The sequence below is a fragment of the Acipenser ruthenus genome, chromosome 29 (assembly GCF_902713425.1).
Source record: "Acipenser ruthenus chromosome 29, fAciRut3.2 maternal haplotype, whole genome shotgun sequence".
In the NCBI taxonomy this organism is placed as follows: Eukaryota; Metazoa; Chordata; class Actinopteri; order Acipenseriformes; family Acipenseridae; genus Acipenser; species Acipenser ruthenus.
The window spans coordinates 21,260,259-21,283,554 of NC_081217.1; the positions used below are offsets into that span (position 1 = coordinate 21,260,259).

At 45.8% G+C, this 23,296-nt stretch overlaps 1 protein-coding gene across 1 annotated transcript; it reads left to right on the plus strand.

Moving 5' to 3' along the window:
- The first annotated feature begins 1,339 nt into the window (after positions 1-1,339).
- On the plus strand, positions 1,340-23,232 carry LOC131702048 (sortilin-like). Its single transcript, XM_059003578.1, has 20 exons — positions 1,340-1,827; positions 9,348-9,407; positions 11,320-11,393; positions 11,501-11,603; positions 11,881-12,045; positions 12,733-12,806; positions 13,121-13,170; positions 13,447-13,574; positions 14,012-14,156; positions 14,392-14,547; positions 14,941-15,047; positions 15,608-15,710; positions 15,899-16,070; positions 16,341-16,531; positions 17,033-17,222; positions 17,864-17,980; positions 18,388-18,496; positions 18,850-18,962; positions 19,256-19,382; positions 19,714-23,232. Exons 1-20 carry the CDS (start codon positions 1,546-1,548, stop codon positions 19,726-19,728), a joined length of 2,481 nt encoding a protein of 826 aa, XP_058859561.1. The 5' UTR covers positions 1,340-1,545; the 3' UTR covers positions 19,729-23,232.
- The last annotated feature ends 64 nt before the right edge of the window (positions 23,233-23,296 follow it).

Sequence of the window (23,296 nt, forward strand, 5' to 3'; positions counted from 1 at the left end):
TATATATATATATATATATATATATATATATATAATTTCTAAATAGATATAATCTAAGTAAACTTAAATGCATTTCTCTTTGTTTTTGGACAGATCATTCTTGGTATAATTATTGAATTATTGTGTTCACCCTTTGGACTTTAAGTATTGTTATTATAATGAAACATTGTATTTACAACACACCCCGGGTGTTGCTTTGTAACTTGAACAGTGATGCCCTCTTTTCTCAGTTTGGTCCTGGCATTCCTCTGGGATCAATGCTATTCAGCACACCCTATCCCTGTCGTCCCCCCCCCCTTCCACGCTGCCTCTCTATGAGGACAATACAATTGATCTAAACAGTACGACGGGCACTGTAGAATGCTTTGCTCCGGCCCCCATGCAAAAGCCGTCCACTCCACAGCTTTCCTTGGTCATTCGTGCTCGAATCTGCAGGGCAGTGGCGCACACAGCACCTTGTATTAAGCGTTTGAAGAGCAGCTCGCTGCAGACAGCAGGGTGCAGCCCCTGCTAGAGATGCCGTCTGTCTAATGCGTGGTGCGAGGCTCCTGTTACTGCCAGTGCCAGTCATGTGATCGCTGCTTCTCGCACAGTATCGCTTTCAGGGTAGCCCTGAAAGGGGAGCGAACTAAGGTTTTAAAAATGCTCTTCTGAAGACTGGCGTTGTAATCGCTGTAGTTAAATGTATAAGAAACTAAGGACCGTGTTTTCAAAGCGTTTCTTCCGTTGTTTAATTAACTTGTTTGCTTGAAAGAAAACAATCGAGTTAATCTGATAAAAATTAGAAACAAAACACTTTGAGAGTGCTTAAGAGAACTCCGATTACATTATTTTTTAAAAAAATGAGTGTGTCAATTTTCACCCTGTGAATTTGCCCAAGCAACAAATACAATAAATACATGTTAAAATAAAACGTGTGCAAAAACAGCCGAGCAAAACAAACAGCTAACTATGCTCTCTGGGTACAGTCACTGTCTACAGATGCAATAGCTGTATTGCCTTTTCACCAAATGTTACAAATTGCAGCACTGGGATATGACAAATATGGTCCGTACCGTTAAAATGTGTTTTAAAATTAAAACACACATTTTCTAATAATACTGAACAATAATAAATAACACGCAATAAAACAGAGCGTTCATGCTTTGCTAGCCAATCAGAATTCTGTAGCTAGGTAAGCTTGGCAGGATTCCGCCAATGAAAAAAAAAAATCAAAACAACAGCACGGTTAGCTTGGCTTTGTTTGGTCATGAAGGAAGGTTTCTGTTCTTGACTGACGTCGAAATCATCTTATCAAAAAGGGAAGACGCTGAGAGGCAGCCAATCAGTTCGCCGCGTGTGTGTGAAGTAGGCGGTATCGTACGAGAAGCCTTCTCCCGATAGTTAAACTGGTCGGCAAATACACCTAATTTCACCAGTGGTCAAGTGCAGGATTTTTTTTTTTTGGGTGTAGTGTCGAGAGTTGCGGAGAAGTGCACAACTACTAGCCGAGTGCTTGGTTATGGACGTTTAAAATTATAATATCTCAAGTCGCCTAGCAACAACATGACTCTAGTGTTAAACTGCGGTGTATTGCTGCTAGTTAGCATTTTCACCCTTTCGTGCGGGCTCGATGCCCGCGATAGAGCCAACCCCGTCGGCTCATCGTTTGTGAAGACTAGGAGGAAAATGCTGAATGTTTTGGACAGTGCTGTTATCGAGGGCTCGGTGCCGGACCCCTCCGCTCTGCACCGCTACAGTAAAGTTAACAAACGGAGCACGGAGCTTGAAGATACCTGTAACGACTGGAGAGGGTTTGAAGCCAGGCTCACTAACAACACGCACCCGGTAAGCAACCATTTGCTGCATGCGTTATTAATTCACTCCGTAGCACGATCCCCTGGCTGTGTCATTGCCCACCGCCGGTTTATATTAACTGTATTACATCGATACCCGACGCCTTAACACGTCTCTGAAGAAATATTAATACATTTTTATTTTCAGGTACTCGGGTTTGCAATTGAAACGCGGTTGCTTTGCAAGCTCGGTAGATGTGGGGTGAGCATTACTAGGGCGTGCGCTCGCTTCATTGCTTATATAAACCGAAATTATATTTCGTATTCCAGTTGCAGAAGCCGTTTTATAGAAACAGCCCAGTTAATTGCGTTGTTTATTAGTCAGACTGAAAAAAGCAAGAGATGCATGCATTTATTTAACTCGCTGACGTGACCCCAGCGAGACGCTAGTAGTATTTTGCGGATTATCCAGTCAAACTAACAATAATTACCTGTGAATACACGCTTTGTGCATGAGACATGATGAGTGTGGTTTTCTGCTACCGCGTTTTGCTAATGTGTGTACATCACTGTTGCATGTAAACATTCACATGGGATGTGCATAAAGTCAATAGAATAAGCGTTTGAACCTGCGTGGGATCGAACCTGCGTGCAATGCAGAGATCTGAGCAATATAACAGTACGTACATTAATCGGATATTGTTTTGCAGTGGGATCCGGCGTGCCGCTGTACCGTATTGTTTTCATAGTCCAGTGTTTGAATCGTACGCCCCTCGTATTGCTCAAAACAATCGAATTCTACACACCAATGCGTCACTGTAACCCCAAAATAAAACGCACCCCCTTCTTCTGGCCCCCTGCCTTCGATGAGGCTTGTCTGACTGTGATTGAGAATTACAAGGTTATAATTGCATCAAGGGGTTCTGGTGACATTAAACTAAGAGAGCGAAGTGGGCGTGGTTTATGTAAACTAAGAGCGCGGAGTGGGCGTGGTTTATGACGAATTCCCCAGAACCCTTGCTATGCAGTTATATCCTGAAGTCATTCACTTCAGCCCCGTTCCTCAGCGTTTCTGAAGGCAGTGTTTTCTTTGCTGTGTTTGTTTTCTTTGGTCTCCGGTGAATGATTCTCTGGTGCTGCGATTTCAAAACGGGACGACCTTTTCAGCACTTAGCATTTAACAAAAAAAAAAAAAAAAAATGAAAAAGTGTTGTGATCACATCGCTTAATAATGACTTCTTATTTTTTTAAGAAATGCAATTCAAGTAATTATTATTATTATTATTATTATTATTATTAGAGACTACAAAGCGGTCCACCTTCAAACAAGCATCACTACAGACTGCTGCACCCCGGAGTATCTTGAGCTCTGTAACAGCAGCTTTGCTATTTGTTCCTCAGTGTCTGTTTCATTAATTGGTAGATCTAACATCAGCAGCACAGAAGCTCTTTCACATCCAGGACCCCTTTGAACTAAAGAATTTACAAGGAGGTGTAGGGTGGAGAGCCGAGATTCCTTTCTGAAAATAACTTGTTTGTTGTTTTTTTTCTGTACAAAAGCTCTCCTCATCCCAGTGTTTGTAAGGTCACCTCTCGCAATGCGTTGTGTGTACAGAGTAGGCACATGTTTGGAGAGCGTGGACAGGATGTTTTGTGTTGGTGTTTATTTTCAAAGCCACGCTCTCTTGGTCTTGGCAGAGGTGGTGTTTGTAGTGCCCCGTGGGGTTACTGACTCGCTACCCTGAGTTTCGTATTCACGCTGGCTTGAGTCAGTGGTGTGGATCCAGGAGTAGAGAGCTTGAAGTCAAGAGCCTGCTTTTCAATCCCCATTGTCAGAGCCAGAGCTCCTGAGCAGAGAACTCCCTAAAATAACACAGCACCACACGCACGCACACACGCACATGCACACGCACACGCACACACACACACACCCTGCAATAAATGTATATGTCTGTCTTCATTAGTGCGTTCTTAAGTGAAGTGACCAGAAAATAAACAGGCAGTAATCCCTTTTTTAATCCCAGTAATGAAGTGTATTTCAAATAAAAACTGCACTGTTTTCCTGAAACTTGCTTTATTATGCAGCTGTAGGTCGTATTTGTTCACAAGACCTTCCAGTTATTTTTACAATTCCTTTCTGTGCTGGTTTGAAGTTACCTGCCTACAGGCATTGGGGGAACCTGCAGGCTTTTCTTTAACTGCACATTTTTCTTAGTTTTCCTTGAAGTATAAACCATGGCTTGTGAAAGGACACCTGCTGCTTCGCTGCTCTAGAGAGAAGTTCAAAACAATCGACAGGAGTGAACAGTTTTCCTCTCGCTGAGCGATCGGAGTATGCAGTAAGCTTTGGGTCTCCCGTGTACCCCGAGACTTTGCATTAGTCACTGCCTTTGTTGTGCCTGCAGCTCTCCCTGATTGAGATCTGGTGCGACCGGTTCTCAGCCTGCACCCACAGCGCTGTCATCCCTCGACAGAGTTACTGCTGCATTGCTGACTGGCTGAGCTGATGAAGATCGTATCTTAGGAGCTGCATGTTCAGCTTTGTATTTTGCATTTAGATGTTATTCCCTCAGCAGATCGGACCCTTTCTAACAAATGTCTGTTGCTGTTATTTTTAAAGCGAAAGGGAGCAATGGTGCTTTTGAGTCAGGGGGATGGCTTAATGAGGCACTCTGTCAAGCGAGCACCACAGCATTGATTGTATCAGCCGGGGGACAGCAGGAGATAATTGAACATATTTCTTGGGCATCGTCTGGGAGAGGATGCATTGACTCTCTGGAGTGTTTGTTACACTGTGTAACGCACAGTACAAACCTGGGACCCAGTCACCTGAGGAAAGTCCTTTCAGAGGTCAAGGGCGCTCGGTAAAGAAGGCGCTGTTTGTTTCTCATTTTATTTGCCACTTGGGTTTGCAGGGATGGCAATAAGACCCCCATTGCATAGCAGTGTGAGCCATTCCTGGTTTTACTGTGAGTTTAACAAGACGCACCCAAGCCTGTTAGCTATACACTGTGACTAATCAAGCTTGTATTAAAACCTGGAATGGATGAAATTGCTACATGGTAGGAGTCTGTACTGTACTTTGACTGTCCTGTAGGTCCCTGATCCTTCAACTCGTTTTGAGATGAATTAATGAATGCAGAAGACTGAGGGTGGGTCATGTACCCCACTACTACTCCAGTTAATCCCCTTGCTAACTAACTATCAAACTCAACCAAAGCTTCTCGCCTACATGGTGGGCAGCTTGAGTTTTAGAAGTAGCTCTGAACAGGTGGAGAAAGGGTTTTTGAAATGCTGGTTGTCGTGAGCCTTTTAATCGGAGGCAGTCTGGTGGAATTTGTGTTGGCTAACCTGCTGTGTGTCTGTCTTCTCCAGGAAGGTGGCTTTGTCCTCTTCTGTGTCACATGTGTGTCGGTTGATGATTAATGTGACTCTGCAGTGCTGGTACGGGTTAGCTGGCATACCTACTGCTTCTAGTACTTGCAAGAGGGGCGAGGCTTATCAATTTGCAGTCTCTCTGCAAATTGATTTGCAGTCTCTGTGCATGACTTTTGCATTTTCGTTTTGCTGTTGATTAGTCGGTTGTGCTTAATTGTGTGTTCTTCTGAGCAGCACAGTTGACTTTGCAGTTCAGGTCAATTAGTTTGCTCCAGCAATGCAAAGGTTGTTGAAGTGATGTGGTACTGCATGCAGAAAGAGTTCTTTATTTAACCTAGTGTTCTATCTCACATCCCGCAATTCCATGTTATTCAATGCATGCACCTCTTTGTATTGGGGCTGCTTGCTGTTGTAATTCCAGTTTTATTTTCAGATATGCTGTTTCTGTGTGTGTGTAAACAGTAAAAATGCATGGAAAAGAAATCCTGTTTTTAACCCTAAATTGAACAAGCTTAATTCAGAAAGATCACTTTCCTGAGGTCCAGCGCTGCTTCGCGGTGTTGCAGGATTTGCAATGGTGGATTTCGCTCTGTGATTCTGTCACTGGATTTGAAATAATAAAAAAAAAGGCTTTCTGACAAAGTTGTCAGCCTGATTTAATCGGCAAAGCCTCCTGCACCTACAAGCTGACAAGGCTTTATATCTCAGTATTACCCAGCCCAGCGTTCCTAATTAACAAGGGCAGCTCAGCCACGGCAAACCTGCTTCATTTCAATTGCAAATCCTTCTCTCTCTCTCTCTCTCGCAGGTGCCAGGGGCAGCGCTGCACGCCAGGTACCCGCGAGACGAGAGGGCTGTGAAAGGGCCCGACAGCCTTTCATTCCTTTCACAGCCTGACCTTTCATTTATTTGGCGTTCAGGCTTGCCAGCCTGTGTGTTTACATTTCATAACTGGGGGTGTTGGTGCAACGTGTGTCATGGAACTTTTTATCCTGAGCCAAAGCATGCTGAATTTCTCCCTTTTTTTTTTTGAGTTCTGCAGGACTGCGGATCAGTGGGCAGTTCTGTCAAGTCCATCACCTCCCTTCACTTGGGGAACTGACTGTGGATTTCTGTAACACACACACACACACACACACGTCCTGTTTGTGAAATGGAGCGTTGGTTGAATCTTACTAGTTGTAGCCGTGGCGATTTTGCTCGTTTCAAGCCCGCTGTCCACTTTTTACTCCTGTTGAATCGTTTTGCTCCAGTGCCAGTGTTCAGTAGTCTGTGGAAACAAACAAACAATAAAAGCCTCTGTGCACTGAAAAATAATAAACGCACAAAACCTAAGATTATACTGTCCCAGCTGATGAATAGCTGTTGCACAAGAAGCAGCCTGACAAATCGCAGGACTGTAGCGAGCAGGCAACATTGATTACTGTTGACGTGGCTTTGCAGCTTGGAAAGGGGAGAGGGAAAACTGAGTGTGTGCTGCGAGCAGAGCTGACTCGAACTGTAACAGTAAATAGAAACTGGAAGAGCGTGGAATGAAAGATGCTCCTCTGCACAGGTCTGACTGGTGAAGTGGGAGAAAACGTTGCAGCTGCAGCATCAGGATAAGTGGTTCATTTTTACAAGCCTGGACTGGACTGGGGGGCAGCACCCTGTCCTGAGAACTTCTGCTCCCAGGCCAGGGAAAGGGTCAGGGTTGGGGGGGGGGAACCCAAATAAACATAAGACATTTGCTCTGGTACAGTATCAGCAACACATTATGGATTTCCTAAATCCTGGCACGGCACAGAATGCTTTGCAATCGGAGTCTAGTTTCTGTCCTACAATGCGATCTGCTGTTTTGTTCTAGAGCTTTTTCACCTTTCGCATACTGCTTCTCGTTCTTTGTGTTGGCTCTCTTGCATAAAGCAGGTTTGGTGCACATGTGTTGGATCGTACCTCGTAATAAGAGCCAGCTATTCTTTTTTTTTTCTTGCTCTCCAAGTCCTGCTGCTGCAGAAACTTGAAGGTGATTCTTTTTTTTTTTTAATTTTGTATGTCTCTTTCCGTTGTGACTTTCGCTCCTGAGCTTTGCAGAGAGCTGTGCAATCTGCGGTTAAGATCTTTCCCTGTATCTGCTGTGTCAGGCGTTCCAACGAATTACATTCTGTTTACTTTGCATTTAAAAAAAAAACATCTGATAAACTAACCCGTAGAGTGTAGCTGTCAGGGCTTGATCTAATCAGCATGACATGTTTCCACGACGCCTGTTCATCAGAAGCCTTACCTCTCCATGCTTTCCCTTCGCCTCGGTTCAGACGTACAGTAAAAGCAGCTCTGGTAGCTCTCTGCCTCCTGATCCTCTTCCTGTCAAAACGCACACGTGTCCCTCGCACATGCTTCACAGAGCAGCTCCAGTGAGGCCACAGGGGTGCTTTAAACTCCTGGGGTTTCAAAAGGAGCCTGAAAACGATACACAAAGTGAAGTAGAACCCCAGAGTCAGCTCTTTTTATGGTCAATTCGAGGACTCTCTGCCTCAATCGTGAAGCTTTCCTCTGCACACAGCTGCCCTGGCAGCTTTTCCAGTACCTCCAGATAACGATGGTTCAGCATCGTATTTACCAGCTGGTGAATAGGAGTGATTTTATTACTGTGTTGTGTGTCGAAAGCGTACCCTTTTGTCCAGGGCTGTCCTGTTTCTCATGTCCGTGTTTCATGAAATCTCACGCCCTGCCTAGTTTACCAGACAGGGCGGGAGAGCACAATGTGCTTGTGCTGTTACCAGACGTTGGAGGGGTGGGGTGGGGCAGAGGGAAGGTGAGCAGACCTTCAAGGAAAGAAACGTTTCTGAATTACTTTTTGATGTACAGACAAAGAACCAGAGGCAAGCTTTTCTCAGCCCGGGGAGGGCAACAGACATTTTACTGGCATCTGGAATGGTCTGAGCTTGCATTTGAGTTGGCGAGATCATAGTCGGGGGAGACTGATTTAGAGAGGAGTTCAAGCTTGGCTGTGTTGAGATTGAGAAGCCTCTTCACAGGCTCTGTGTGTGTGTGTGTGTCTCTGCTGGGATCAGCCACTCAAATGTGGGTCACGTCCTGCTGCTTTGCTGGGCGGGTGGGCGGGTTCCTCTGCTGTCAGGCAGGGAGAGGCAGGCTGTGCCCCTGCTGTGAGGCTGTCTTCTCTGAGTGCTATTCAGAATGCAGCTGTCTCCCCAGTAAATAGAGCACTGTAATTAGAATATGGAATCTCACTGGGCTACAGCTTCAGAGAGTGTGTGTGTGTGCGTGTGTGTGTGTGTGTGTGTGTGTGTGTGTGTGTGTCCTGAGGCTCTAATTAAAATCTGAAATAATCCTTCCTTCTTTCAAGGGGATATTGGGCAGAAGCTAAAGAAAAAAACACATGAAAACCTGTTCAGGCACACTGTATTTTTTAAAAAAGAAAAACACAAAACGCTGCGACAGATAAAATCAGCATTCATGTAATACGAATAAGTTTTGAACTGCTGAATAAATGATCGGGTGCAAGCGAGTCAGACAGTAGGAACAGAGCTGTGGTCTTGTGTTGTGTTAACCCCCTCCCAGCAGGGTTAGAGGTGCTGGATCTGCTTGACCTAGTCAGAGCACTGCTTGGCAGCTGATGTTCAGTACACCTCTGTTCCTAAAGTTACTAAAACAGGGTTTTGTACATATTTACTGAAGCAGCAGAGCTGTGCGTGTCATTACCCTCTTGTGTGGAGTAGCTAGCTTGCTCTGATGGCTCACTGGAGCCTTATTAACCCAGCATGATTCGCTCAATACAACATGTAGTCAGTTTAATACGAATGCTCTATTGAATTTCAGTATCAGCATGCAATATGAAAAAGGCATTAATGCGAATAATTGCCAGTCTCAGAGACAACACAGTGAGCAAACGATGGAGCTCTACACCCCAGTAAGGGATGCGCGCTCCTCAGCAGCTTTCTACAGCATTGCCATTATGTGTTACAGGAACATGTCAGATAGGAAAGCATTAACAACCCCTTCCCTCGCTGAGCCCTGTACCCAGTTGGGTTGATAAAGCCCGGGACCAGGGCTGATGTCATTTAGGGGTGAACAGCTGTCTTCTAATGGAGGGTGAAGGACAGCGAGACCTCTCGATCAGAGGCGTGGGAGAGGTTTTTGCGGCATGCTTCCTGTGCTCTGAATTTGAATCCCGTGTTTTCTCTCTTCTTGCAGTTTCCGTTCTTCGACTTGAGTGGCTCGGTGTCGCTGGCCTGGGTGGGCGATGGGACTGGAGTAAGTATCTCTCATCTCGTTTGTTCACTTTAAGTGCAGTTCAGCTGGGTCCGCACTAACACTACCAGCAGCAGTTGTGTAGGCAGGGCTGGAGGTTGGAGCTGAGCTCTGTGATGTCATCCTGGGTTCAAATGGGGGGCGCGGGGGTGTGTTAGAACATTTGCATGACATCATTCCTATTGATACAATGATATACAAACTTTTTTTTTACATTTTTTTAAAGCATCACAATGATGTTTTATCTCGTAACATGGGTTGATTTCACGTTGTTGGATTTATTTTATCTATGCAGCTTTTTTTAAATCAATTTTTTTTGGTGCAAAACTGCAGAGCCAACTGACTGTTTTGCAATGCATCTCCCTGCCCTTGAGTGCCAACAAAGGATGCATTCTCTGCTTCGCAAAGAAGAAAAAGCTCCCCACAAATAAGATAAACGAGCACAGCTTTAACTGACCACTATGAGACCGCGGAACTGTCCCCAGCGTGGACGTTGGATTGCATTGTAAAGCGATCCCTGCTGAATAGAGGGTCTACCAGCAATGTTCCTGGAGTCCTGTAGTTATTCCACGAAGGAGCTAGCCCAATAACCAACAGCACTGTTTGTATGACGTCGAATAGACCGTCAGTGCATTTTAAGCCATCGTTTGTTTTTAAGTGCAGCGTACAAGGAGGTAAATATTCTGAATTCTTTATTTTAGTAATCTCCACGGTTGCCGTAGTGATGGAACTTTTTTTTTTGTTCCTTTTCACACCCTACAGAAATCAAAAGCTGTAGTGTGTAGTGACATATCGTATGCCAACGGAGCAATCTGATTGGCTGTGATGCTGTAGAGAAACAGTGTGTCCGTTCGTGATTAAAAGCCGGTAGGGACGTTCTTTTAAAACCATCCACTTTTGTCCTGGTTGCTTCTTCTTAGCACACTATTGAAAAGAAAAAAAAAAGGTTATCCCTGGAATCTAGCTCAGAATCACGCTTCATTAGAAAGCTGGGATCTTGCCCGGGATTCCCTGTCTCATCCTGTCTCAGTTCGGTCCTGTGTGCTTGTCTTAATGCTGGCCTGGTGTGCTGCTGTGTCACTAAGGCATGACTGCGCTTTCCTTTCTGCTGTGCTGTACCAGTCTTTAACGCTGGATCACTGCTGGAGGATTTCAGTGCTGCCTCTGATCGTTTATCTCCATCAGTGCGTTGCTAAAAGACACGGGGGGGGGGGGTTCATTGTCCTGCGGACTAATTAAAACTCAGACATTGTCTTTCCTTCTCCTTCATGCACACTGGTAATGTTATAGGCTTTTAACTATAAAAGAGAGATTAAATCACCTACTTCCATTGCACGCTTTGCTATGGGCTTAAACAGACTGCAGGGAAGCCCGGAAAGGCTCCAGCTGCTATACAATGGCGCAGTCGTTGGGATGCATTTGCCCAGTGGTGGGGGTACAGGTGAAAGTCCCACGTACGCGTTTGCATCAAGAGATCCCATTCTGACAGCAAGACACATCGGACTGCAGAGTTAATGAGCCAGCCCCAAGCTAATATTCATTTGAAATTTGACATTTTCATTTATTAAGAAATCTAATTTGAAGTGTGTTGTTTTTTGTTTTTTTTTACCCTCTCCGTCCGCAGAATATTCTTTTTGAAGGGGTTTGCAAACTGCCGGGTGGATGCAGGGAGCTGCTGCACTATCAGGATTTGCAAACCACAGGGGCAGTTTGTAAGCCTTGTCCTAGTTTTTAAATGCGTTATTGTATTGATCTAACATTGCTGCACAGTTGCGTGTTTCCAAACGCTGTGCATGCTACAGGTGAAGGGCAAGGGGCTTGCTTGTGCAGGGTACTGTCTGCTGTTTCTCATCATTGCTGTCTGCAATAAGCATGTTGCCAATATGCTTTTATTTGATGTTTTACTTGTTTTTAGGTAGTCCTGGCATTGACTACGTTCCAGGTGCCTTTACTGCTAGTGAAATTTGGCCAGTCCAAACTCTACAGAAGGTACTGATCTATATTTATTTATTTATTTATTTATTTATTTAAGTCTGTGCTTTGTGATTTGGACCTGGTTTAAAAGCGTTCCCTTGTGAGCTGTCGTCTCGTTTCAGTGAGAATTACGGGAAGTCGTTCTCGGATGTCAGCGGCCTCATTAACAACACCTTCATCCGGACCGAGTTCGGGATCGCCATCGGCCCGGAGAACTCCGGCAAGGTCTGTCTTTCTCTGTGATTTTGAAACGATAGCGGGATTTCCAGCCGCCTCCACTCGGGCGGACGCCGCTGTGCCTCCAGTGGCGAGCCCGTAGTGGGGGAGTTAGAATTGGAATCGGAGCTGCCGTGGCGGGATGAGGATTTGAATCCACGCTGTGGAACAGTTTAGAGTTAGCAGGGGACTTGTTGAAAGCAGAACGGACAGAACCGCCCTGGTTTTATTGCCCAGGATTATTAACCGAAGCTGCTTCTTCCTCTTCTTCCTCTTCCTCTTCTAGGTGATCCTCACGGGAGATGTGTCGGGAGGGAGCGCAGGAGGCAGGATTTTCCGGTCTCTGGATTTCGGGAACAGATTTTCCCGTACGGATCTGCCTTTCCACCCCCTGACGCAGATAACCTACAACCCCAGGAACGCCAGTCAGCTGCTGGTCCTCGGCATCAACGTGAGACAACTCGATACGCTGTGTCCCCGTGTCTCAGCTTTGCATGTCTCCCTATAGCGCCTCAGTGGTCCTTATGTTGCAAATATGTCCCCTTTCCAGAATACTCTCCTCCTGTCTTTTTGTCTTTTTGTTAATATTTGATTTTGATTAAACAGAACGTTGTTTTATTTAAGAACTTTGAATGAAGTTTCTCCTCTATTCTGTTTTTCACTCTTCAGTGAAATGCGATCAGAGCAGGAACTGATTTGCATTTTGATTTGCATTTGGATTGATCCTCCCCCCCCCCCCCCTCGCTCTCTCTCTTTCTCTCTCTCTCTCTTCTTTCTCTCTCTTGCACTCGCACACACACCTCCCCCAAAGAAGGGGGCTGCTGCTGTAATGACACACTGTCGGTTCATGGACTTGTGTGTTAATATGCATCATTTTCGTTGGCACTAATTGCACATGAGAGTGTTGCAGTGCGCCCTGCTGACTAATGTATTTGGAGCTCTGCTCACTGTTGCTGCTCCCTCAGTGCACTTCGTGTTCCTGCAATTCTCTGAACTTGTCCTGCTGCATTAATCTACTTCGGGAGGCAGTTGCTTCCACACTGAACACTCGGATATCCAGAACAGCGTTTCACTCTTAATCTGTTTTTAGACATGAAAGTCTTTCAGTGTTTAATGTGAACGTCTTTTTGTTTTTCAGTATGCCCTGTGGCTCTCCCTCGACTTTGGGGAGACCTGGAGAATGATGCACGACACTGTCTGCCTTGTGAAATGGTGAGGTGTCAAAACAACGTGATGCTGTTTTAAAACAAATCTGCCATATCAAACCCACCTGTATGAATAAATCTGCCTGTCCTGTGCCTTGTGTGTGTGTGTGTGTTTTAACAGAGTAGAACTGCAGTGGTAGAATTGTTATTTTAAGGTCTTTTATGCAAGTGCAACTCGTTTTTACCATTTACACCCAGTGCTATATTTCAGGCATTTATTAAGAGAATGCCTGAAATGACCGCTCTCTCTCGCTCTCTCTCTCTCTCGCTCTCTCTCTCTCTCTCTCTCTCTCTCTCTCTCTCATATCTGTGTTATTCTAGGGGTCCTAAGAACACAATCTTCTTCACCACCTACCCCAACGGATCATGCAGTGAGTAGCAGTGTGGGGGTGGGGGGTGTTAAATATTAATACGGTGCCCCCAAGAGTCAGCCTGCCCCAGTCTTTATTCGTTTGGGGGGACCATGTGAACATGTAGAACTGCAATGTAATGGAAGATCTCGAGATCATTCAAACAGATCTCTTTGCGACCTGCACTGTGATAACCTCATTGAGATCTGCAGTGGAGTGTGGATGCATTTTACGACATGCACCTGCTGTCTGACAGTGACATGTTTGATTGGCTGTTTGTTCAATTTGTTATCCCAGTCGATCGGGGGATGCTGGAGCTCAGGAAGACGTCCGATTTTGGGAGGTCCTTCCGGACGATCGGCACCAAGATCTACTCCTTCGGTCTGGGCGGCAAATTTATCTTCGCGTCCGTCATGACTGGATCGGTGAGAGCCGGAGCCTCCTCTGCTAATTCATTATTTAATCTCAAGGCAACACTGCACCGTAGTATCCAGTTCCTCATGAAATATACACGGGAGTTACAGAGACTTACTGAACAGCCGTCCTGTGTAAAAGATCACGATCTGTGAAACCAATCAAGTGTGCATGCTTTTATATCTCGGTTATCTAGATCCCTAACAAAATCCGACCGATTCTGGAACTGTCCTGGGCTGGGTTTTGTTGCGGTGGAGGACTGCTTCCCACGGGCAGCTTGTTTTAAAAAGAGCTTCGACTCTGACCTGCATGTTGTGGTAGACATCCCATCCACGCCTGTGTGTTTAGTTGCACAAGTCTGCCCCTGAACCCTCACACCGACTCTCTCTCTCGCTCTCTCTCTCTGTCTCTCTCTCTCTTTCTCTCTCTCTCTCTCTCCATGTCACAGGGCACTATACGGGTGATCCACGTGTCTGTGGATCAGGGGGAGTCGTGGAACATGGCCCAGCTGCCCCCTGTGGGCCACGAGCAGTTCTACTCCATCCTGGCAGCCAATGACGACATGGTGTTCATGCACGTGGACGAGCCAGGGGGTACGTGTGGCGCCGTGGGGCCGTGGCGGGGTTCCAGAGCGTGGGCTCCAGCGTTAACAACGGGTTCAGAGGCTTGCTGCTGCTAAGAGACGCTGTCTCTTCGTTTATCACAGCGCTTCTCAAATCGACGTCTGTTAGATCATTTAAATTCCTCAGGGGAAGGGAGTTGTAAATTGAAGTTGGGTTGGGTTGCCCATGCTGTATTTTTGCATTCATTTTTGTTTCACTTCTTCAGACACCGGTTTTGGCACGATCTTCGTCTCGGACGATCGAGGAATCGTTTACTCCAAGTCCCTGGAGAGACACCTTTACACGATGACGAGCGGGGACACGGACTTCACCAACGTGACCTCTCTGCGGGGGGTCTACATGACCAGCGTCCTGGCTGAAGGCGAGTCTCTCCAGTGGCTCCTGAGATGGTATCGCCAGGCTGTTACGAATCAGACCTGCCATTCGCTTCCATGCCCTATACAGCTGTCCAGTGCGCAGCATCCAAAGTCATGATGTGTGGGTCTAGGTTAAAGAAAGTTCTCAGTTTCCACACCTTGTTTTCAGGAAGTCTGTCGCACTAGCATTTCACCTCAGCGGTATCTTCTGGGTCAAAGCATGTTTAAAATTAAAAATAGGTCTTCACCATAACATGCTGTTTCTTTTCAAAACTGCACATTTTAAGACCTACAGTTCTGTCCAGAAGTTTAGCGTCACCCGTTTCCAGCCCCTCCTCCCACTTCTCTGTCTCAAGAAGCACCTCGTGGTAACGGTGTGTCTGGCGTTTCTGTTCCAGATGGCTCAGTGCAGACGGTCATCACGTTTGACCAGGGAGGAGAGTGGAAGCCCATTCGAAAGCCAGAGAACAGCCAGTGCGACTCCACAGCCAGGAACAAGGAGATGGTGAGTCTGTGGGGAGTGCGAGCCCTCCTGCGAGACTGCTTCAGGCTTCAATCGCCATCGCTCAGGGCCATTTCTAGTCTCTCTAGTCTGGTGATCCAAGTAGACTGGTCCCCTCTCACTCCAGCGTCTCTCTCACACACACACAGAGTTAAAAATACTTCGCAGGTACATTTGTATTACATTTGCATTTAGCTTCCCAGGTGGTCTAATCCACTAAGCTGTAAACCCACAGCAATTTAGATTAGTCAGTAAAATATCAAACACAGGTGCGTTTCCATGGCTCTTGAAAGCCTGCCTGCGCTTGTGTTTGCATGTGGTTAGAACACGCTCTTCACACTGGCACGCAATGCATTTTGCATTTTCCAGTGTTGCCCTTGTGATGGGTCTGGGGGTCTGTGTAATGTACCCCTTTGCTAGGCGGAGGCATGAATAAGCATTTGTCCTTGGAAAGGAAATCGCAGTGGACCAACAGGAAAGCAGCTCAGCTGAATGTGTAGCGACTTTTTTAAATGGTGTGTTGCGTTGCTAACCCTGCATTGTTTCTTGTGTCCTCTGTGCAGTGCAGCCTCCATATCCACGCCTCCTACAGCATCTCTCAGAAACTCAACGTTCCCATGCTGCCCCTGTCCGAGCCCAACGCTGTGGGCCTGATCATCGCTCACGGTACAGAGAATGATAACGTGACATCACCAGTCTGCCCGTTACTACAAATATTAATTTTAATCTGGGCTACGATCTGCCTGAATCCGAAAACATTGTAGCTTTTCATGTATACAATGTAGTCCTGTTTTTGTGTTGGGGGCTGATCCCCCCCCCCCTGAATGTGTGTCTCATTGCCCCTCTTCCCACAGGCAGCGTGGGGGATGCGATCTCTGTGATGACCCCCGATGTGTACGTGTCCGATGATGGGGGGTACTCCTGGATCAAGGCTCTGGTGGGACCCCATCACTACGCCATTCTGGACTCTGGGGGGCTCATCGTGGCTGTGGAGCACAGCCCCTCCCAGCCCATCAAACACATCAAGTGAGCAGGGGTCGCCTGGGTGCTTGTGTTTCAATGGGTGCCCTGGAATCGCAGGGGTTTCTTGTGCACAGAACGCAGATTGAAACGGGCTGAGCGTTGGCTGGTGGTCTCATTGTAGCTAGCTGGCAGATTTGTACCTATCAGCTGGAGCCCTGATCTTCATCCTCTTCACTATCCTTATAAAAGTTTATTTTTACACTGTGTAATGGTTTTGCACATGCTGTACCCATGGTTATGCTACCATTTGTATTTATTTTTTCATCACCGCAGGTTCTCCACAGACGAGGGGCAGTGCTGGTACCGGTATAACTTCACCACTGACCCGCTGTACTTCACGGGCCTGGCGTCTGAGCCTGGGGCCCGGTCCATGAACGTCAGCGTGTGGGGGTACCGGGAGACTCTGGTCACACAGTACTGGGTCTCCATCACCATCGACTTCAATGAGCTGCTCACCCGTGACTGTGAGTCCACCAGCATGTAGATATGAAGCTGCATCATCCACCAGCATGTAGATATGAAGCTGCATCATCCACCAGCATGTAGATATGAAGCTGCATCATCCACCAGCATGTAGATATGAAGCTGCATCATCCACCAGCATGTAGATATGAAGCTGCATCATCCACCAGCATGTAGATATGAAGCTGCATCGTTCACCAGCATGTAGATATGAAGCTGCATCGTTCACCAGCATGTAGATATGAAGCTGCATCGTTCACCAGCATGTAGATATGAAGCTGCATCATCCACCAGCATGTATATATGAAGCTGCATCGTTCACAGGGGCTCAGAGCATTTTAACAAAGAATATGTCAACTAAAAAAACAAGCATTTGAGTAATTTGCAATAAGAATCACTGTGAATGATTGGAAAGGTCGCACTAAGGCAAGGTGACGAGGCTGCTTGGTGTGCTTGTAGTATCGCGTGGGGTATCATACGCGGTCGCGTGTCTCTCCCTGCAGGTGACGAGAAGGACTACGTCCAGTGGCTGGCTCACTCCAATGACCTGAGCGACCCCAACGACGGCTGCATGCTGGGGTACAAGGAGCAGTTCCTGAGGCTCCGCAAGGCCTCCGTCTGCTGGAACGGCAGGGACTACGTTGTGAACAAGCAGCCCAGCACCTGCCCCTGCACCCTGGACGACTTCCTCTGGTAAGCACCCCCCTGACCCTCCCTTCGGAGGGGGGATCCTCTCGCTTCGCTCGTTCATGTTGAGATACGCACCGTCGCACACTGATTAGAAGTCCTTACTGAAATAGTCTTCTGGTAATTCCGCTGTCCCTGTCCAGGAGCTGTGAGTTTGGAGTGAGTCTGGGTTCACAGTGGCTAGGTTGACTCATACTGTTCTTTATGAGATGCACAAGATTGTTTCTGAACTACTGTTCATGTTCAAAGTATTTCTAGTGATTGAGAAGTATGCTTAGAGCCCTGTATTTTTATACAAATACAAAATTATGGTAACTAAATTTATTTTTTCTGTGAGTGATCTGTTTATGTTAATGTTAAAAAAATCGGATAATGTTTAATAAAAAATATGTATGTAGTTAAAACATGATGTATTATTGAGATACATCTATTTGAGTTGTTTTATTATTATGTATCCTGTAGTAAAACTAAATGTGAAAACGAAAAATTATAAAAAATAAAACTAATTTCACAGGGCTGTGAGTGTGCTGCTGGATCCACATTCTCCCTGGATATAGTACTGTTTGCTTGTTTTGAATTCTCTCTCTCTGCTACCATCAAACATGAATACCCCTCCCTCCCTTCCCCTTCTCCACTGTGTTTTCCAGTGACTTTGGATACTTCCGTCCGGAAAACCGCTCGGAATGCCTGGAGCAGCCGGATCTTAAAGGTCACGACCTGGAATTCTGCCTACACGGGACGGAGGAGCTTCTCCAGACCAGCGGGTAACGAGGGGGAAAAATATTTCAAACTGCTGCATCCTGCCAGGTCCGATTGCAGCCGGACCGTTCCTGTACGTTCTGAACCACAACACATGAATTGATTAGGTGCCAGGAAGCAGCCGTCCAGACACTTTCATAAACAGCTTTCCATTTAAAAGACCTGATTTATATTACGAGGCGGGGTACAGCGATAACGTGTTTAATAAGAGGTGGGGAAAAATGGATTTCAAAACCTTTAAAACTACGTCCGTTATACAAGTTGTCTTCTTACGAGGGACTTTGGTTCAGCTTTCTGCAGATTTTTATAATTGCATCTGAAGACCCTCGTACCCCGCTTTGTAAAGAAGCCTTCTTCACTCTCGCTGACCAGCCAGAGACCCTCTGAATCCTGTGTGTGCTTTGATTGGCAGCTACCGTAAGATTCCGGGGGACAGGTGTGAAAGCGGGACGCAGCCGGAGAGGAAGGTGATCGATCTCCGTAAGAAGTGTGTGAGCAACCTGCTGGACCCTGCGCAGCTGGTAATTCGAATCGAGCTCAGGGCTGCTGCTCTGCACCAGGGTGAACCAGCTTCATGATATTACCTGTTCACCTGGGTGGAGGTTCAATAGGTTCAAATAAACACCTGAGACCGGGGCTTGGATTAAATCAAAGTGACGGCGGCGCCATAGCCGTTAGAAAGGGCAGCTATGGCAGCGCTGTAACGTTTGATTGAATTCAGGCCCTCGGCTGGAAGGGACAGGGTGGCTCATCCCTGAAGCTGCAGCTTGTGTTCAGTCAGTCGGCGAACCGGGGAAAAAACTGTTCAACTATAACTGCGTCCCTTTTTTTAAAAAAATTGAAACGTTCTCTCTCTCTCCTCTCTCTCTCTCAGGCTACCACACCCTCCACCAGTCCTGCCCCGATTGTGGCTGCAGTAATCGGGGTGCTGGCGATAACGATCATAGCTGGGGTCCTCCTTGTGAAGAAATATGTCTGCGGTGGGAGGCGAGTTCACTGAAATCGGAACTTTGTTGGAAGGCTAGCCAGTCTCGTTTTTTTTTTAAGCGCACAATTCAGTCTCCACTTGAGAGGCCCCTGGGACTGAACTGCAGGGGGTGCTGAAGTCAGGACTGCGGTGCAGTCTCTGTCTGTCTGTAAGGAGACGATCAGATTGTTACCCTAGCAGGAGTGGAAAGGCCAATGGAGCGTTCCCTGGGGGGGTCTCCTGCCAAGATCGGCAACCTGGTGCAATAGAATTCAATCCACACTCAAAGCTCATGTCCCTCGTCTCTCCCCAGGTTCCTGGTGCACCGGTACTCCGTCCTGCAGCAGCACGCAGAGGCCAATGGGATCGACGGGGTGGATGAGCTGGAGACTAACTCCGCCCACTCCAGCAAACGCGACTATCACGATGACTCTGACGAGGTACCTGGCTGCACTGCTTACACTGTGTGCATTGAACTCCACTCTGTGTATCACTCTATTGAGTAGCGCTCAATCGCAATTCTAACAAAACTAAAAGAAACAAAACCAAGTGGACCAATGAGGCACAAGCCAATAGCTTTGTCTACCGACCTGGTTTCCTGTAGTTTTACCTTTTAGATCACAGTATATACTGTACCGAGTTATTGTATCTCGACCATTAAAAAGTAATACTTTTGAATGCAAAGTTTTCTGCTTGCGTAGATTACAGTGCATCGTTGGCACAGTGGTTGTCCTCCTGCAGTAACTGTAACCTTATTGATCTGTTGCACAGGATCTCCTCGAGTGAGAGAGCAGATGAAGACCCCCCCCCCCCCCCCCCAGCCACTGTGAGTGCGCCCCCCCAGCCTGCCCAGCCCTGCAGAATGCACCCCCGCCCCCGTTTCCTGGAAATACAAAGCAAAACAAAACCGTTCATACAAACTTCAACAATTCAACTGAACATTTAAATACACTGCAATCTGCAGACCATGTGGCAAACACTATGTTTTATGTTAGCACAGAGAGAATTCAAAATCAGCAATATATACAGCTATTTTCTTAAACTTTTTTTTTTAATAAACTGGATTCCTGTTGAGCTCTGTGGAATGAGAGAGAGAATGCCGCAGCAGTGACTGGGAAAGGTGTTAACAGACAGGCTAGCGCCCCCTATGGACTGTATGCAGGGGTAGCGATCTGGAGGCATTGCGAATGAAGGTACTCTGTTTGTAGAGCGATCGTAGGCCTTCAAACTGAAGACGTGCAAGTAGACGTGTTGGCATTTCTTTAGGTTCACTGAATATCATTACTTCTGCTTGACTTTTTTGTTTGTTTTGTAACTTGCTGCCCAGCTTGCTTGTTTTTATTATTCTTCTGTTTCAAGTGCGACAAGTCAAGAGAGGGTTACATCTCCTCCAGGGGCAGACCGGGGGTAAGGATTTTATTAATATTGCAAACCCAAACCTTCAATGGATCCTGACGTACTCATAATTTTAAATGCACGGTTGATGATGATGATGATGATGATGATGATGATGATGATGCTTTTGCAGAAACGTCAGCTACATCCATACTCTCATATTGGACTTGCATTGTAATGATGCTGCTCATTGTATAAACTCATCACAGACTGTTGTCCGCTCAATCCTGTGTTTGCTTGTTTTTAACACAGGTCTAGCTTTGTTTGGTAGATATTTATATGTCAAGGGTTAGTAAACTGGGCTAGAATTTATTTTGACAAAGAATGCCCTATCTTCAGCATACTGTAGGTGTGTGTGGCGTTTTATTTTTTAATTTTCAGGTAAAGTTTTGAAATTGTAACGCTAAGCTTGTTGCTTCTGTTAGGTTGTTTTTAACCTAAAGACCAACCTCAAAGATTTTGCTATGATTTATATCTCTTTCTAGTTATTTAATTGATAGAGAAAGTTTGGGTTATCAGAACAGAAAGCCTTTTTACGAACTTGAAAGCATTAAAACATAAATACATTTGCAATGACCCGTGTGAGTTTACAAACACAATTGACCTTTTAATTGAGCAGCCAGTAAAACAGGATCAATAAAGTCCTGTGCTGGTAAGAGCAACCTGACATCTTTTGGTAATAATTTCTTCTGTGTGGATCTGACTGTCCCTTTTTATAACAAATAATTAATAAAACGTGTGCGGTTTTGAATCGCTTCCTCTTTCTCCTGTTTCCACGCGTGGCATGGTTTTCAAACTGGGCAACAAAAGATTGTAAAGCACTCGATTCTGGAGGTACCAATTTAACTTGTGTGTTTTTTTTTTAATAGATAGTAAAATGTTGTGTGTCTCTGTGTGTGTGTGTGTGTTTTATGTCTCTGTCTATCTCTCTCTATATTTTGGAAAACCTTCCTGACCCAAGTCAGGTTTTCAGAACTGTTCTGCAGCCTGGTTCCTATTTTTGTCCCTTGGTGAGGAGGATCAGAATTGAGCACCTGTAAACTTAGCAATAAAGCAGAGAGTGTCTGGCAACAACAAACCTGCAGAACAAATCATGCATCAGAGGACTGCTGTTCCTCAGAGTACAGCAGCAACCCTAACCTGCAGGCACAGGAGCAGCTTTTTAAAAGGCACGGTCTCCAGAAGCTCTAGATGAGGAGGCACGGTCTGCAGAAGCTCTAGATGAGGAGGCACAGTCTGCAGAAGCTCTAGATGAGGCACGGTCTGCAGAAGCTCTAGATGAGGAGGCACGGTCTCCAGAAGCTCTAGATGAGGAGGCACGGTCTGCAGAAGCTCTAGATGAGGAGGCACAGTCTCCAGAAGCTCTAGATGAGGAGGCACAGTCTTCAGAAGCTCTAGATGAGGAGGCACGGTCTCCAGAAGCTCTAGATGAGGAGGCACGGTCTGCAGAAGCTCTAGATGAGGAGGCACGGTCTGCAGAAGCTCTAGATGAGGAGGCACGGTCTGCAGAAGCTCTAGATGAGGAGGCACGGTCTGCAGAAGCTCTAGATGAGGTTTTGCAAGCTGCTGAGAATCTTAAACCTGCGCAAACCTTAACGGCCCAGTGAATATATTTAGTGAGTTTAGGACCAGCTGCTAGAATTACTCGTCTTGGGAACCCTGGTTTAGAGGGTACTGGATTTGCATGTGACGTTTGGGTTTGTTTTTTTCGCTTTCTAACAAAATGTTCCAACAATTCTGAATTCATTGTGAATTTACTAGGGGTAGGAGAATGGCACACTCGTTTAGTAGTGGATTCATGTTGTTTTATATCCTGATTGTAGGCTTGAAAAAGATAAAAAAATAAACTTAATTATTTAGAGGTTTTGGAATCTACTATTTTGTTGTAGTGCACCTAATGTTTCATGCATACCAGAATCTACTGTGTTGCACCTCAAGTGAACAGCCTTGTACTTCAGTATGGTCTTTTTAATGCAAGAACAGTCCATAACATTGAAACAACACTACCCGAGAGATTACAAACCCTAACTCTGTCACTAGCTATAAAATACGAAAAAGGACTAGCGGGACAAACAGGCTGCAGCTTTGATCTTAATCCAGCGCTGCTTTCCTTCGGAACAGCTTTAGGATGATCGTCCATCGCAGATTCTAAATTCCGAGTCTGACATCGTAGAAGGTTAAAGGAACGTTAACATTCATAGAACACCAGCCAAGTCACATCAAATCTGTAAATTTGAGATGGTCAGTCCCTCCCCTCCCGGTGGATTGAGAGGTGGGCATTTTAAAGTTTGGGGACTGATCTCAAGCCAGTGATAACACGATGGGGGTCAGTAGGGTCAGGGGCTGCTTGCACAAAACACTGGAGTATCAAACTCCGAGGAGGCATTTTCCCTTCACTAGGGGATTGACTTAAATGCATTAAGCTGCTTTCTGCAACACCCTTAAACTCAAAGAACTCTTAATTAAGGTGCTTCATGCAACTGGCCATGCTTGGTTGTCTGTGTAAATAAACTCTGAGGAACAGCTTCCAGCTGGTGTCTGAGATCAGCCGTGAACGATGCTGTCATGAAATAGAAGTAAGCCTTGCAATATTTCATTTTGAAGTCTCGCTTTCTCAAGTGCATCTGAAGGATGTAACGCTGTATCTGAACGAGGGCAGCTTCCTGGCTGTCAAAGGATTGCTCTAACTTTGGTACTGGCTATTTTTTTTTTTTTTTTGATATTTTGAAAATGTTTGGTTTATAAAGACTGTATTAAAAATACTAACAACTGTAATTAAAATAATAAACTTCACGGTACTTTTTTCTTTTCATTGTAATGCAAATGAAAGAGTTTGTTTTTATTTTTTCCCCACCCTGCTACTCCATTAATAAAGACTGAATGTAATTTTAAAAACTTTGGTGAGCGTTTCTGAATTTCAGAATAAAGATAAGGGTGCGGAATCCAATACACATCAAAC